Source organism: Mastigoproctus giganteus, chromosome 5 (assembly GCF_048544385.1).
Source record: "Mastigoproctus giganteus isolate SK-2022 chromosome 5, ASM4854438v1, whole genome shotgun sequence".
NCBI lineage: Eukaryota > Metazoa > Arthropoda > Arachnida > Uropygi > Thelyphonidae > Mastigoproctus > Mastigoproctus giganteus.
This window is the reverse complement of record NC_143579.1, coordinates 89,470,005-89,484,793: the sequence shown is the minus strand read 5'-3', so window position 1 is coordinate 89,484,793 and position 14,789 is coordinate 89,470,005. Positions and strand designations below refer to the sequence as shown.

The 14,789-nt window shown below is 37.5% G+C and overlaps 1 protein-coding gene across 1 annotated transcript in view; it reads right to left on the bottom strand.

The window, feature by feature from the left end:
* Positions 1–13,419, bottom strand: part of LOC150085549 (uncharacterized) — a 54,808-nt gene extending 41,389 nt beyond the window's left edge. The window contains exon 1 of the mRNA XM_090374105.1: positions 13,216–13,419. Coding sequence (XP_090230231.1) covers positions 13,216–13,363 — 148 coding nt within the window. The 5' untranslated portion in view covers positions 13,364–13,419. The remainder of the gene's footprint in view (positions 1–13,215) is intronic.
* Between the last annotated feature and the right edge of the window lie 1,370 nt (positions 13,420–14,789).

The window sequence follows — 14,789 nt, the reverse complement described above, 5'->3', positions numbered from 1 at the left end:
CAAGAAGAGTAGTTTAATTATTTTCTATATAAGTTTGAAAGTCTCTTTCCGTGATCTGTAGGTTTTCAGTTTAAGCAAAAAGTTGTTTTATATAGAAAAACACTAGAGATCTTAGTGCAAGGTTCTCCTCAACAGCAGTGCTTAAATATTTATAATAATTTGCTTATGTCACTCTATCCAGAAGGCTCTTTGAACTTGAATAACTCAAAGACTTAATAAGCTTTTGACATGATTCCAAAGCAATAGGTTTTATTTAACAGTAAAACTGGGGGAGGGAAAAAAAATCCAAAATCTTTTCCAACCGATTTTCAAATCCGAAGAATTAATTCAGCTCCAAGTGAAACTAACTTGCCATTTTCGTTGAAGAGAAGACGTAACTTTTGTCAATACAATCAACAAATATCAGGGTCAGACTTTCAACAAAGCTGGAGTTTTTTCTCTTAGACAACGTAACGTAGCAGTTTCGAGGTCCTGCTAATTTTTGTGCAATAATTGGAATTTATTTTTAAAAGACGATATAATCAAATTGCATTTTTACCCGAATCTGTCCCACTGACTCCTTGGCTAGCAACGAAGGGAACCGAGCGAGAAAGTTTTTTTTTTTTTGCAATTACAGTACTTCGATGTTAATCTTCACTTATCTCTAAAACACTTTTGGCGAAATATTCACGGGTATTCTAGTTGAAAAATAATAACCTAAACTCAAGTATTTCACACCTAAAATAAGATTAAATGTATACTTTGTCAACGTTTATCCAACACATTCTAACATTACATATTAATATTAATGCTACTGAGAAAATATTAGCAGCGTCAGAAGCAGCAAGTTTGTGCTGATATCAATCAAATTTACGCTGTTCTATATATAAAACCGGTTAGTGCAACGATAATCAAATAATGAAATTGTTATCTGCTTCTTATTAGTTGCTCCTTTTTTTTATATATGAAAACCCCAACACAAAAGTCCTTAGTACAATGTCCTTAGTAATAGTCCTTACTACAATGTGTGGGTTAAAGGTTGAGAGGACAGAATAAAGACACTTTTGACATCAGACTTTCGACTTGAATTTCTGCAGATTGTAATTTTCAGGTAATATGTGTGAAGGAAGGTTGGTCCAAAAAAGGGAAGTTGAAGGAATAAATGAGGAAGACGAAAAATTGGTTCTGTGAGTGTGAATTTGGGGAGTAAAAAAAAAAAGGATGCTGACTGGATGCGGCACGTGTTCGGACTGGTTTCGGAGGGAGGAATTATAGAGGCCAATTCACAAGAACAGTACCTATGGAAGTATCTATAGAAAAGGCATGCAACACAAACACAACGTCTATGAGACGAGACGGAAAATGGAGCGACTTTGTTGGAAATGGGTCATTAATTAACATAACTGCCCTCTCTTTTGAATGGAGTCTAGAAGCCTGAGAGAAGTTATAGGGCACTGCCCCAAATGTGGGAACAATATTCCGTAGTAGGGAGAATTTGAGATTTGTACAGAGTGAATAGCTGTTTAGAAAAAAAGTAACGCTGACAACAAAAAAGAAAATTCAATTTTTTAAATGAAGAGGAACAATATTGTAATGTGCTTATACCGAGAGAGAGAGAGAGAGAGAGAGAGAGAAGTCAGAGTAATCCGCAATGGAGATATATGATCTTGCCTAGAAATCAGAGTGTCATCGAAGATAAGCATAGGAGCAAAAGAATCCTTTTTTGAGAGATACAAAATAGAACTGAGTTTTAGAAGGACTGAAATCTACTAAGTTATCTTTGCCCCACTGGAGAATTACCTGGAGATCAGCATTAAGGAATTGGTAGCGGACATTCAAGAAGTTGGAGGTGCTCTTTGTATAGGGCAAGATTTCTCAAACTGGAAGGTGGAATGCAGTGTGCTATCATCGGTAAAACTATGGATAAACTTACCGGTAAATGCAAAAAAAGGTCATTAATATACAAGGGGAAAAGAGTGGGAGAAAGAACTGGACACTGGGGAATACCAGCATTAGTGCAGAAGTTAGAAGACAGAGAGCCATATATCACCACCCGCGGTGAAAGATCAAGAGAAAATTAGATACCCAGATGCAAAAAGCAGTCGACAATCCATAAGATGGAAGCGTGTTTAGAAAACGTTTATGCAAACACGACAAATGCCTTAGAAATGTCAAGTGCCACCAAACTTTTCCATTGAATTTTTTCATAAATGGGTAACATAAGCCAAAATATCACCAGTGGATCGACAATAACGGAATCCATACTAGCCGATCATTAATCAGGTGGAAGATTTCTAGATGTTTAGGATTGGGTGGTTAATGGATTTCTCCATTACTTTGGAAAGGGTGGACGTAAGAGCAGTGTGACGATAATTGGATGGGAGGGTTTGTAACCTTTTTAGGAACTGGCTAGATATGAGTAAATTGCAAGCAGAAGAAAAACTCCAGTAGAATAAGAAGAAAGTGTAAAAAGTAGGAGTAAGCTCAGATGCACAGCTTTTGAGAATAAGTGGAGAAATACTATCAGGACCTGGAGTTTCTTGTCATCAAGATTGTTTAAAATTCTTCTGTAATCCTTTTACCGAAGCCCACAGAAGGAACTGAGTGGAATGTAAGAGGCCGCCGTAGCCTAGTGGTCAGGCGCGTGGGTACATAATTACACGTTCCTTCAATGACTAGGGTTCAAGCCCATGACTGCTGAATACGGTGCTGTTTCTTGCATTCTGTGTATCTTGTAAACTCCTCTGACCGTTTGGTCGTCCCGGAGTATAAACAGAAAATTTATTTATTTATTACTGGAATGGTAGGAGGCGGTTTACCAAGATAGTCAATACAAGGATTAGAAGAAAGGTAAGATGCTAGTAAGCCGGTTTTATCTTTAGCTGAGAAGGCAAGAGGCAAGAGAACCACAAGATTTTAACAGAGTTGGGAGTATAGATGAGCAAAAGTTGCGGCCAATAGCTTTGGCAAAAGACCAGAATGCTCGACTACCGTTTGGACAAGAAGCAAGTTTTCTACTCTTAGCCCTTTTCAAAATCTACTTCTTGTTGCTAGCTTTAGTGTAGGCAGAAAATAAACGCGGAGATTTGGATGGGAGCCAATTTTCGATATGCAACATTCTTTTCTTGAACAGCCTTAGGACACTTGTAGGAAAATCAAGGTTTAGATAAAGGACAAGATTTTGGGAGGGAGTGTAGAATAAAGAATTTCATCCCTACAAAAATAATTTCACTGAGACGATCTGAGTAAACATTGATATCAGAAGATTTAAAACAGCAATCCAACCAAGCAAAGGAAGAAGAGAAATCTCGCAGATTATCCCATTTTTCACTCTTGTAATGCAAAACAACAAGAGATTGAGAAAGGCTCCGTCGCAGAAGAAACGATCACCAAGGTGTGATCTCAAGTGCGTAGAGGAACACTCATCTCTACCGTGCACTTTGAAGGGTTGTTCGTGAGAAAAACATGAAGAGTGTGAAGTGATTTTAAGTCAAATGGTAAAGATGAAATTCCAAATTACAAAATGTAATTGTCGTTGCAAGTTTTTTTTTTTTTAGGCGCATCACCAACTTAGGCAATATTGTGCTGTATATACACTGGTGTGCAAAACTTAAGGGCCAGTCAGGTTTTCACCTGTAGCTTCTCATAGGAGTGGCCTGGATATGGAAAAACCTTCCAAAGGAACCTCGTGAGGTACAGAAATGATGAAGGAAACAAACAGCACCGACACAACAACGGAAACAAAACGGTATAGAGGGACTTTATTCAAAAGTGATAACATAGCACTGGCTGCCATGATACAGATGCATCACTGCCAAAGATGGAACAAAGGGAAGAGGTGGTCCTCAGTAGGCGATATGGCCACCCCTAATGTCGATGCAGGCGTTGCACCGCCTGTCCATACTTAGAACAATGTTGTTAAGTTCTTGCGGTAACATCGTCCATTCCTCTGTCAGCACCATCTTCAGCTGGTGAACTTTTTTCTGGTGGGTGTGGACATGCTGCTAGGCGTCTCCCCAGAGCGTCCCATATGTGTTCGATGGGATTTAGATCGATGGAACGGGCAGGCCAATCCATACGAACAATGTCCTCACTTTCCAAAAGCATATCAACAGCTGCAGTGCGATGGGGTGTGGCGTTATCAACCATAAACACGAACTCGGGCCAATGGTACCTCGGAACAGACGCACATGGGAAAGGATTACCTCAGTACAGTAGCGAGCACTGGTTACAGTACCGCTTTCCAGTATCTGGAGTACGTCCATCCAAGATAACGCCTCCCCAGACGAGAACACCTCGACCGCCATATCGATCCCTTTCAGTGATGTTTGCGGGGTGATACAGTGTATCAACTTCTCGCCAGATTAGCTGACGTCCAGAATCGCTGCTGAGACTGAATCTACTCTCATCAGAAAGAGTACCTTAAGTAAAGATTTTGTGGTTGTAACCTTTAGAAATAGTGTTGGTCCTTAAGTTTTGCACAGCAGTGTATACATATATATATTAATTTTATTCTTTATATAGAGGTACTAAATAAACATCAATTATAGATCATCACAAAATTAAATAGATACCGTACACCTTTTTATAATGAAATAAATATATAAATTAAATAATAATAATAATAATAAGTTTCAGTTACTTAAACCCAAATTATGTGGCACCCCTGTTGAAAACCACTGAATTATGTGCTCATTGACTGTTCGCCGTTAAATTCAGTGATTTAATTAATAGACAGCATTAAAAAAAAAATAATAATAAAATAAAAAAAGATATATGCACATTAAAGAACACGTACGTTATTCCAGGCCATAGCCAGTGTTCTATTAAAAATTTATTATTTATACTCCGGCACGACCTCCAGGTCAGTGGAATTTACGTTAAATCAATACAAATGTTAATCGTATTTAGCAGTCACGGGCTTGAACAGCGGTCTACTCAAAGAGCATATGCTACTACACTCGCGCTCCTGACCATTCGGCTACGTCAATAACTGGAAATAAAAACTAGTCTAAACTTAACTCAAAACTGTACATCTGGTCTGTATTTCATAATATGAAATACAGACCAGATGTACATGAACTAATAAGGAGGGCAAGACGCGTGACGGGCATTTCACGCGCCTTTTACATTAGTAATACTTGTGGTAGGGTACCTCCCTCTCATTGCCTAGCAAGGAAGTGTTTTAATGATTTACGTACATGACAAACTGTCATGCTGGGTGTCTAGAAATTCAGAGAGAAAAGTGTAGTATACTGTATGTATATACTGTATATGAGGTTACGGTGTTCGACTGCTTTCTGCGGTTCGGACTTAGACCGATGGTAGTAATGCTACAAACCATCACTGACAAGTCATACTCTTATTTCTTGGGCAATTCCATGACGCCAGCGCTCTGGCCCTCCATGGGAAAAGGCCCTCTATGTCACAGTGCGATAATAGTCAATCCCGTATAGCAAGCAAAGTAAAAACCTGAATTGAGGAAACCTACGTTCAACGACACGCTTGAGTCCTGAATCCGATCGAACACTTTTGGGATGAATTGGAATGTCCTCTCAGGGTGCGGCCAAAACGCTCCTCTTCTATAGTTGAACTGGCGACCTTTTTTTCTTTTGTGTTTTTAGAAGAAATTTAAAAAGTCAATGACAATTATTCGCTCTTCAGTATGCTCGAGTGGCTGGCTGTGTGGAGTAGTTTGTGTCGCGTTTCTTCACGCTATAGCTGTTGCTTTATTATTATTATCTTAAATTTTTTTTTTTTTTCATCAAATAAAATCGATTTATATTCGATGTTTGGTTTAGAAGCACCCGGCGTGTTTTCAGGCTAAACAGAGAAGAGGAAACAACTTTCCCATTGAAAAAAAGCAATTGATCAGGCAAACTTTTAAAATCGGAAATCGTAACATCTGGGAGGCAATACTTATCACAATTTCAACATCGAATTCAAAAAATTTGGGCCCAAATATGACAAAAACAGGTCCATGTAACAAATAGCCAACATCAGAGGTTCTCAAACTTTTATACCTTGGGCCCCCTAAAATTTTTTCGTAAATTTCACGCGCTCCCCAAATTCCAGAACAAGTAAAAGATTTCACATAAAATTTAGCTATGAATATACATATTTTAACATACTTTTATAAAGTATATACATATACGTCAATGTATTTACCGGTAATCTCAAAAAAATAAAATACGAATAATAGAAATAAAAACGCTTCGTATCTGGATTAGCGCAATAGTTTGTCTATATTTTGTTAAAAAAAGTGATTCAAATAACAAGGGGGGAGAGGGTGCTTGCTGAAAACAAACGTCCCCCCCACAAAAACCAAGTACGTCGGGGGTGGTGCGTGAGTAGACCTCAGTGCTTTGCACATTATAAATTATTTTAATCGGCACAAGCCTCTTAAAGTCAGTTCATAGTTTTGCGGTGAAAGATACCTCATACTTTAAGCTCCAGAAACGTTTGAAAAATGGTAGAATACAAATCAGGTAAAATTTATAACCGTATAATGCAGTTCGTGAATAAAATGCTTATAAAAGTAAATAAAATGAAACATAAAACAGGTTGTTGTTCATTCATAATTATCCAATCGAATCGCAAATCTCGCTACCCTTTTACTATCCACTCATACGAAACTACGTGTGGGAATAATGAATGCGTAACTGTTACTACAGGGCGAGAAGAATCGAAGTTTGCAAATGAAAGTTTATGAGCGGGATAATGTCCTGTAAGTAAATTTCTATCTTATTTTAGGAGAAGTCTATAGGCTATTGAGCGACTTAACATTACAATTAACAGATATTGATTAATGAGTTATTCAGTTGAATTACTGATAACAAAATACAATATACCGGATACTGTACTCCATGTATCATGTCGTTAATTGCAAATGTCGCTGAAATCGTGTGACTTCAGAAATTAATTATTTAATTAATTCTTATGAATTAAATTCTAATTATGCATACAGGATTTGAGTCGTTAAAATTTGGCACTGCTGTATCAGCGCAACGTGTAGAATTGTTTACATTTGATTATATCACTAAACTTAGTACTGTAGACTAGCCTTATTCTCTGATCGCGCATGCGTACGATTACCTCTCATTTTGATTAATAAATGTTTTTTTTCTCGCAGTATATAAGAATACTCACGTAAACATGAGCCGATGGAACATCGTGACAAGAATCTACCGTTCATGTTTATCGCATTAATTTAGCTCAACTAAATAGGAGCATTAGTAAATTCTCGAGACATCGATTTTTAAGGACGAACATTCATTCGTTAACGTAGATTAAATTTATTTTAGAAACGTACAATGTTTTAATACTATAGCTTATAAAATTCCTTTATACAATTAGCAAAAGCATTTGGTGGTGCCAGGCGTAGATCAATTGGGTAGGTGGGGGTGGGGGAGGACACAGATAGATTCCGTTGACTTCTGTATCCGCTTCTAGGTTGACCAACAAATTTCCAACATAACATGAGGCAAGTTGCACGAAAAGGTTGGCCATGCATGTTTGAAATATGTATTCAATATAAGGACAAGAATTTAAACAACCTTTTGAAGAAAACAACAGTATGTAAACATAAAAATACAGGGATTTTTGAAAAGGTACGTCTGCAATTTTAAGGGAACATCATTTATTAATGCGAATAATGTTTAGGCAAATTAAGCTTTGGGTATTACAAAGTGAAGAAGATATTTACAGCCGGAAATATCTTCCCCACTATATGACAAAATCCCAGTAATATCTTATTTATTCTGCCACCAGTGCGAGCTGGAGTGCCTGATTCCCGACGTCCATATTAACATAGCCTTAGTTTTCAGTCATTATTAGGAATAACAACAACGAGAGGAGAGAGATTGTATAATTCGAATGATAGTAAAGAGTTGCATTGAACTGATAGCGCTGACTGGACATTAGAAACTTTTCTACATTAATTAAAGTTGATAATTGCCAAAAATAATTATTTTTTTTTAATACGGGAAACTAACTCTACCACGTCAGAGTCCAAATTTGGATATTTTCTGATATATTGCGGTATTGAAATAAATATTAATATCATTAAAACATTTAATTGTACTAGACATTCATCAAGGATTAATGCATGTATATACTAGTAGTTGGGTGAAAAAGGTCTCATTAAGAAATTACTGCGACTGTTTCTTTTCTTTTTATTTTTTCACCAAGGCAAGTAATGCTATTAGGCGGCAGTGTTTTGTAAGTTCAAAGAGCGCTTATTCTGTAGTTGGTTTGTCTGATTGCCGAATAAAAAAAAATCCAGTTTCCCGGAGTTAAAAACCGTGAATTCTTTCCTGGGCTTTAAAAGACCCTTGCAATCATCACCTGTCATACATGCTTAAACAACATTGCACAAACTGATCAGGGACACGCATTCGCAAGTAAGCTGTGGCTTGCGTAGGCACTTGGATGAAATTTTTATGGAAGAAGTTTAGCTTGATTGGTTTTCATTCAGCCATGGCAGAAATCTTCACATCTGCGATCAGATTTTATTAGTTTTCCTTTGTATTAAAAAAATGTTAAATTTTTATTTGTTCTAAAGTGTTTTCTCCACTTGAATAATTACTTTCACTGGCCACTGCACCATTTGGCAGAATTGGGATTTAATCCTGTCGTGTATGGCATTGGTGCTTGGTTGAGGGAGAATTTCTTTGCAGTGAATAGTCTTGACTGATCGACAAGGTCAACATCCAGCCTTAAGTGTGTCAATTTGGCAAAACTGGGTACGATTGAACCAATCACACCTGTCCAAATGAGTGGTAAGTGAGAAAGTCACTCACGGAGCGAGCTTGAAAGTATGAAACATTAATCGATGTTCTTTCGGCAAGAGTTAACTAAACGACTTTTTTTTTTTTTTCCATCCTATGGAGAACTTTCCAAGATATGACAATCGCTGATGTTCTCTCATTGCTTTCTACTGAATATTACTTGAAAGCGACTGCTAATCAAACATACGTGAAAAGCATCCAATTTGTTTTAACCCATCTTCGGTAACCTAATTTTTTAAAAAAAAGTTAGGTTACCTAAAGAATGATAATTAGTGGTTAGTTATCAAATGAAAATTTAGGAAACGTAATATCTGTATAGTATCTTTCATGTGAATCGCTACACGCCATATGGAAGTTACGACCTGTTAAATTCCTAATCTTATTTGGGTAACCTAACCATTAAACACGATTAGATTAGGTTAAATAAAAAACTTAAATTTGTCACCCAAAGGATGATTTACGGTAGCTGTCAGTAATAGCAGTTGGATTGACAACGTTTGTCGGTTATGATCAATAGAGATCAACGAGAGACGACTATTATACAGTAAGATTGCCAAGCTATCGACCTATCATATATGAAAGCTGCGGGAAAGTTCTCTGTAGGATAAAGGCCATTTAGTTAACTCTTGTCGAAAGAGCATCACTTAATGCCTTGTTTCACACCCTGTAAGCAGAGTGGTTTTGTCACTTTTGATCACTTGTTTGGATAGGTGTGAGTGGCACAATCGTACCACAAGTTTATCACAGCCGTTGAATAAAAAAAAAAAAAAGGACGTTTAACTAACTCTTGCCACTTCTACCTTCTGTTCAGCTCTTAGCTTAGTAGCTCATCTTTATTAACATAACTTTTATCAATTTTTCTTCAATATACAGGGTGATTCACTACCAGTGCGACAAACTTGCAGGAGGTGTAGGGGCCACAAAGACGAATCGGAATCACATAGCATTGCAGGGTTCGAAATGCCTTCGTCATGCGGTAGAGGACGTTGAACGGGAGGACGCGTGAACAGCGATCCCGCTGGAAGTCAGCATTTGCGAACCGGTTCCCGAGGCAGTAGGATGGACGAGTATTCAAACGTTGAACTGGCCGTCATGCACCTTACGTATGGAGCTGCTGACTGTAACGGCGCGCCGCTCTGCGCTTGTACCAGGAACGTTTCCCGCACAGGCGTGCTCCTCATCATACGATTTTCGCACGTGTGCACAGAAGGTTACGTGAGACTCGTTGTTTCACGAGAGGTACCATGAATCGAGAGCGAACGATGAGGACGCCAGACAATGAGGAGAATGTCCTACGTCGTCTTGCAGAAGGCAATCCGAGTACGAGTACTCGAGCGATAGGCCAACGATTGGGTATTTCCCAATTCACTGTATGGAGGATACTGTCAACAAACCAAATGAGTTCATACCATCTGCAACGCGTCCAATCATTGGTGCCTGCGGATTATCCACTCCGGAGGACTTTTGCCACTTGGTTTCTTCAACAGAAACGGTTCGCAAATGCTGACTTCCAGCGGGATCGCTGTTCACGCGACCTCCCGTTCAGCGTCCTCTACCGCATGACGAGGGCATTTCGGACCCTGCAATGCTATGTGATTCCGATTCGTCTTTGTGCCCCCTACACCTCCTGCGAGTTTGTCGCACTGGTAGTGAATCACCCTGTATAGTGTGTTTCATAACATATGGGTGCTTCTTTCAGGATCGCTTCGGGACCTGAAAACTATGAAAAAAGTTCATATCAGGATATGCCCGATTCTGAATGGTTATGGAGCTGTGGCTGTTGGAATTTTAAAAAAATAACTATGGAATCTTTCTATAGTAAAAAAAAAAAAAAATTAGAAATAATCTAACGTACTCAGTGTATACAAACATAGTAAATAAACATTGTACTATACGTGCCTTTCTGATTATTCTTATTTATTGTCTTATTTTTTTTCCCCTATCGAAACTTTTTTTTTTTTTTTTTTACAATTTCAAACAGCCATAGCTCCTTAACCTTTCAGAATTGGACACGTTTGTATAAAATATTTTTATTGTTTTCAGGTCTTGAATCGATGCTAAAAGTACTGTCCACACGTTAAGAAACAGTCTGTATATAGGAACGCGTTTGCACTGCCGTAGTCGAGTGATCAAGCAGAGAGTACATCAGTACTGTATGTGTTTGGGTTGACCATGATTCAAGCCTGATCATGCGACTGCTAAATACGGTGATGTCATCGTATTCTCTCTATCTTGTGAACTCCTCTGATTCTATATGGCCGTTGCGCAGACATTACCTAATCTTCACCTGTGTAAGTAGTTTTTCATACGTTACAAGTGACCTGTCTATTTCACCTTTATCATGATTTGGCTCATGTCATTTATCTTATTCCGACTGATATCTGTATTATCATTTTAAATGATATAGCGTTTTGCAGAAAATCTGGGTATGTAAAAAAAAAAAAAAAAATCGCTGCGGAAGAAGGTTCAAATGCATTGCATACAGGAATAAGCAGGACAAAATCACACTAAAAAAGTACCGTATTTCCCCATGTATAAGACGCACCTTAATTTTGGGGCCCGAAATTTGAAAAAAAAAAAATATATTACATAAAGTTATTGAACTCAAGTTTTATTCATCATAAAATTCATAGAACTCCTCATTACTTGAATTCAGCACTGTACGAAAATCTTTTCTGAGCCATTTCTGGGCAGAACGTGGCAAAACGTAACCTAATATACCGGTAACAAGTGCGAAACAATGAGCGCAACGACAACAAGCGCGAAAAAGCTGGAAATGCAAGTAAAAAAAATCTACAACCACTGTATAAGACGCAGTTTTTAGACCCCAAATTTTTCGAAAAAAAGGTGCGTCTTATACATGGGGAAATACGGTATATGGTGATACACAGCCGTAAGAAAAGCAAATGTATTATTACGGCAGCCGCACATGCTCTTAGGTTTTCTCTGTTTGCATGTGGTTTTGAACGTTTTTTTTCTCCCTACTGAACTTACAGAAACAAGATAATATGTAAAACTGCATATTATTCAGAACAAATTATTACTATGAGGCATAATTTAACCATCCTGGATGTTCGATCGATGGGTGCTATATTTCAGCCTTTCGTGTTTATTCTCATGTTGGAATGATATCTGATTATATATTCTTTTCCATGTGAGAAGTCATAGCATTTCAATCCCCTCCTTAAAAAAATAATGTTCACTAGACATTATTAATTTAAATGTTATCGAAAATTAGTTTGGGTTAAAAACTGCATATAAAAAAATATGGAAACGTTTGAAAAACACCGGATAAAAATAGAGCAAAGTGTCCCGATTTTTGAAATTTTAAGTTATTTTAATTTTTTTAAACTCTTATTTCATCTTTGTTTTTTAATTAATGTTTTATTCACTTAAACAAACCCAAAATGCCATACGTTAAAAGGCTATACAGTACTTGTTTGCAAACTGGGACAGGATCAACGAACCTTTATGGGTAGAGAACGAAAGTAAAGCGCAAATACCAAAAGAAATTTCAACATAATTATAGATTATATCAGTGGCGTAGCTACCATGTAGGCAGGCAAGGCAATTGCCTCCGGGCCCGGCGTCTTTGGCTGTCTCCTATTTTTGCAATTTTCATTAATTAAGTAGGGGCCGGAACATGTTCTTTGCCTCCGGGCCCGAAAAAGGGTAGCTACGCTACTAGATTATATTATTGTATTATATTAATGAGAATATAATACAAGGCTGTTGCACCCGTAAAACAAAGTGCAACTCATGTTTTTGTTACAGACATAACATAAACTAACAGAACTTACTATTAATTACTAGTGTATATATATAATTATTTACTTGAGTGTTAATAATTTCTCACATTTTTGTTTTGCTTGGTTGTTTGTTTGTTTTGCTCGATAGGTTGAACAGTTCTGTTCAACCTATCGCTTTCTGGTGGTTTATGCTGGGGATCCTAAATGTCAACGACTGTAAATTAGAAAAGAAGTATCTTTGATCAAGAACCGTGCATTGAATGCTATGCATCTGGATTCCGACACAGAAAGTGAGGTCAAAATCTTTCTTAAATGGTTCAAACAGAGTTATAAAAAAAATAAACTACTATGCATCCGTGTCACCAAATGCCACTGTACAGTCTTAATTATCCATAGCACAATACAGACAACTCATGGTGAGGATACTATATTAGAGAAAGTTGCTCTTATGCAAAACTTGATTTGTTCATCCAATTACAGAAGTGTTTTATTATTATTATTATTATTATTAAGTGTTTTAGATTGGTAATAGTAACTTGTCTTTTTGATATTTATAGTTTTTTGATGTTCAACTTGTATCTGTTTTCTAATCCCGTGTTAACTTTTAACGCATAACAGCCAAAAAAAAAAAAAAAAAGCTGCATCAATAAAAATATAACTGGATATAAAAACTTTTTCCAATTTAAAATATAACTTACCTGTAACTAACTGAGATTCTTCAAGAGCCACCTGCTCCGACTTTCCTTGCAACGTACCTTGTTCCGGACTCGGAGGTGGGGTCACTATTCCGCATGGCCCAGATCGCCAGTGAGCCCGGAATTTCCGTACTAGGAAGGCTTTGGGCATGCCTACAGTCGCAAAGGTGTGTGTACTCCAGTGGACATCACACTTCTGCCAACGCCGCCACTGATGTGGGCCACTAGACCACTAGGTTTCCCGTAGCCTGAATGATCGCCACTGAGTGATTGGTTGTCTAGGCTAAACGTCACAAGCTCACGAAGCGAAGAAAGTGAGCTGTGTGTGTGCGTGTGTGGAAACGACAAGCAGAGCCAAGGTAAATGAGCATGCGCGCACTTTCATTGCCAAGGTTACTCCTGAACGAGCAGTGTTGACATAAGTTCTTATGGGCGGGAAAAAAGAAACGAAAGATCACGGAATTCAGCTGATTTGACCCGATTCCACTGACCCAGTTTAGTAAGGTGCTTTTTAACGGCGTGATGAGCATTAACAGACGTGTTGGCATCTTGCAGAATAAACAGAACATTTATTAATTATTTATTTACCGATTATATATTTAAATGAAGCGATTGAAACTGTACTGAAGATATTGATTGAATTCGTTGCGTTTTTCTTCTTTTATATTTATGCTTCACTGGAAACGTGCCGTTGTTATTTTAATTTTTTTTAAAACTCTTCTAATTTTGTTTTTTAGTTAATGTTTTATTCATAAATCATATTTTAAAATAAAAAAAAAGCAAAAATGTAAGTCTTGAGTATAAGAGCTCCTGGAAGCAAAACTAATTACGTATTTAGGATGTTAGACAATTGTCATTCACGGATTTCCACTGTTCAGCGCCGTCGTAGTTTACTGTAATCGGTTTATCGTTTTGAAATTTTGTTTCTTGATTACATCGCTCGTTTTTATAATGTTATTGGTAACCGGTCAATTAAGATTTAATCACTTCGGGCAGGGCCGGTTTTAGGGACAGGTCAATTAATCATTAGCATTTATCGATTTCAAGGGGAGCTGAAAATATAAAAACTTCATTTGCAAATTGCTAATATTTATGGTGTATCAGCGGATGTTTCCCAATCAACCAGCCGGAAGTAGTTTCACTTGATGGTCGTAGCGGACTTAAATATTTTAAGTTTCTTGTGATGCTGTCGATTCTGATTTGGGTAAAACTTCTAAACAAAAATTATTCTTTTGGAAAGAACAAAAGAATTTTTGTTTAAATTGAATTGTTATAAAGCTAATAGACAAGCAACGAGTAGAATTGGAAATGAGTCTCCAAGTTGTTTGCTTTTCTGTAAATTCATTTCGACGATTGCGTGTCATATAGCAATCTTCGGACGAAGCTGAGCATAAGGCAAAAAAAGCCCGGGTTAGAATCCCGTCAAGACTGGATGAATTTATTATTATTATTTTCTTTTTTCGCACCGTGGCAGAGTTTGTCGATCTCGGCCGAGGGGTGCATGGTTCCTTTCCCACGGACACTCAGGTTCATATCTAGCAGAACATGCAAACAGCCTTTACATCCAATTTATAGAC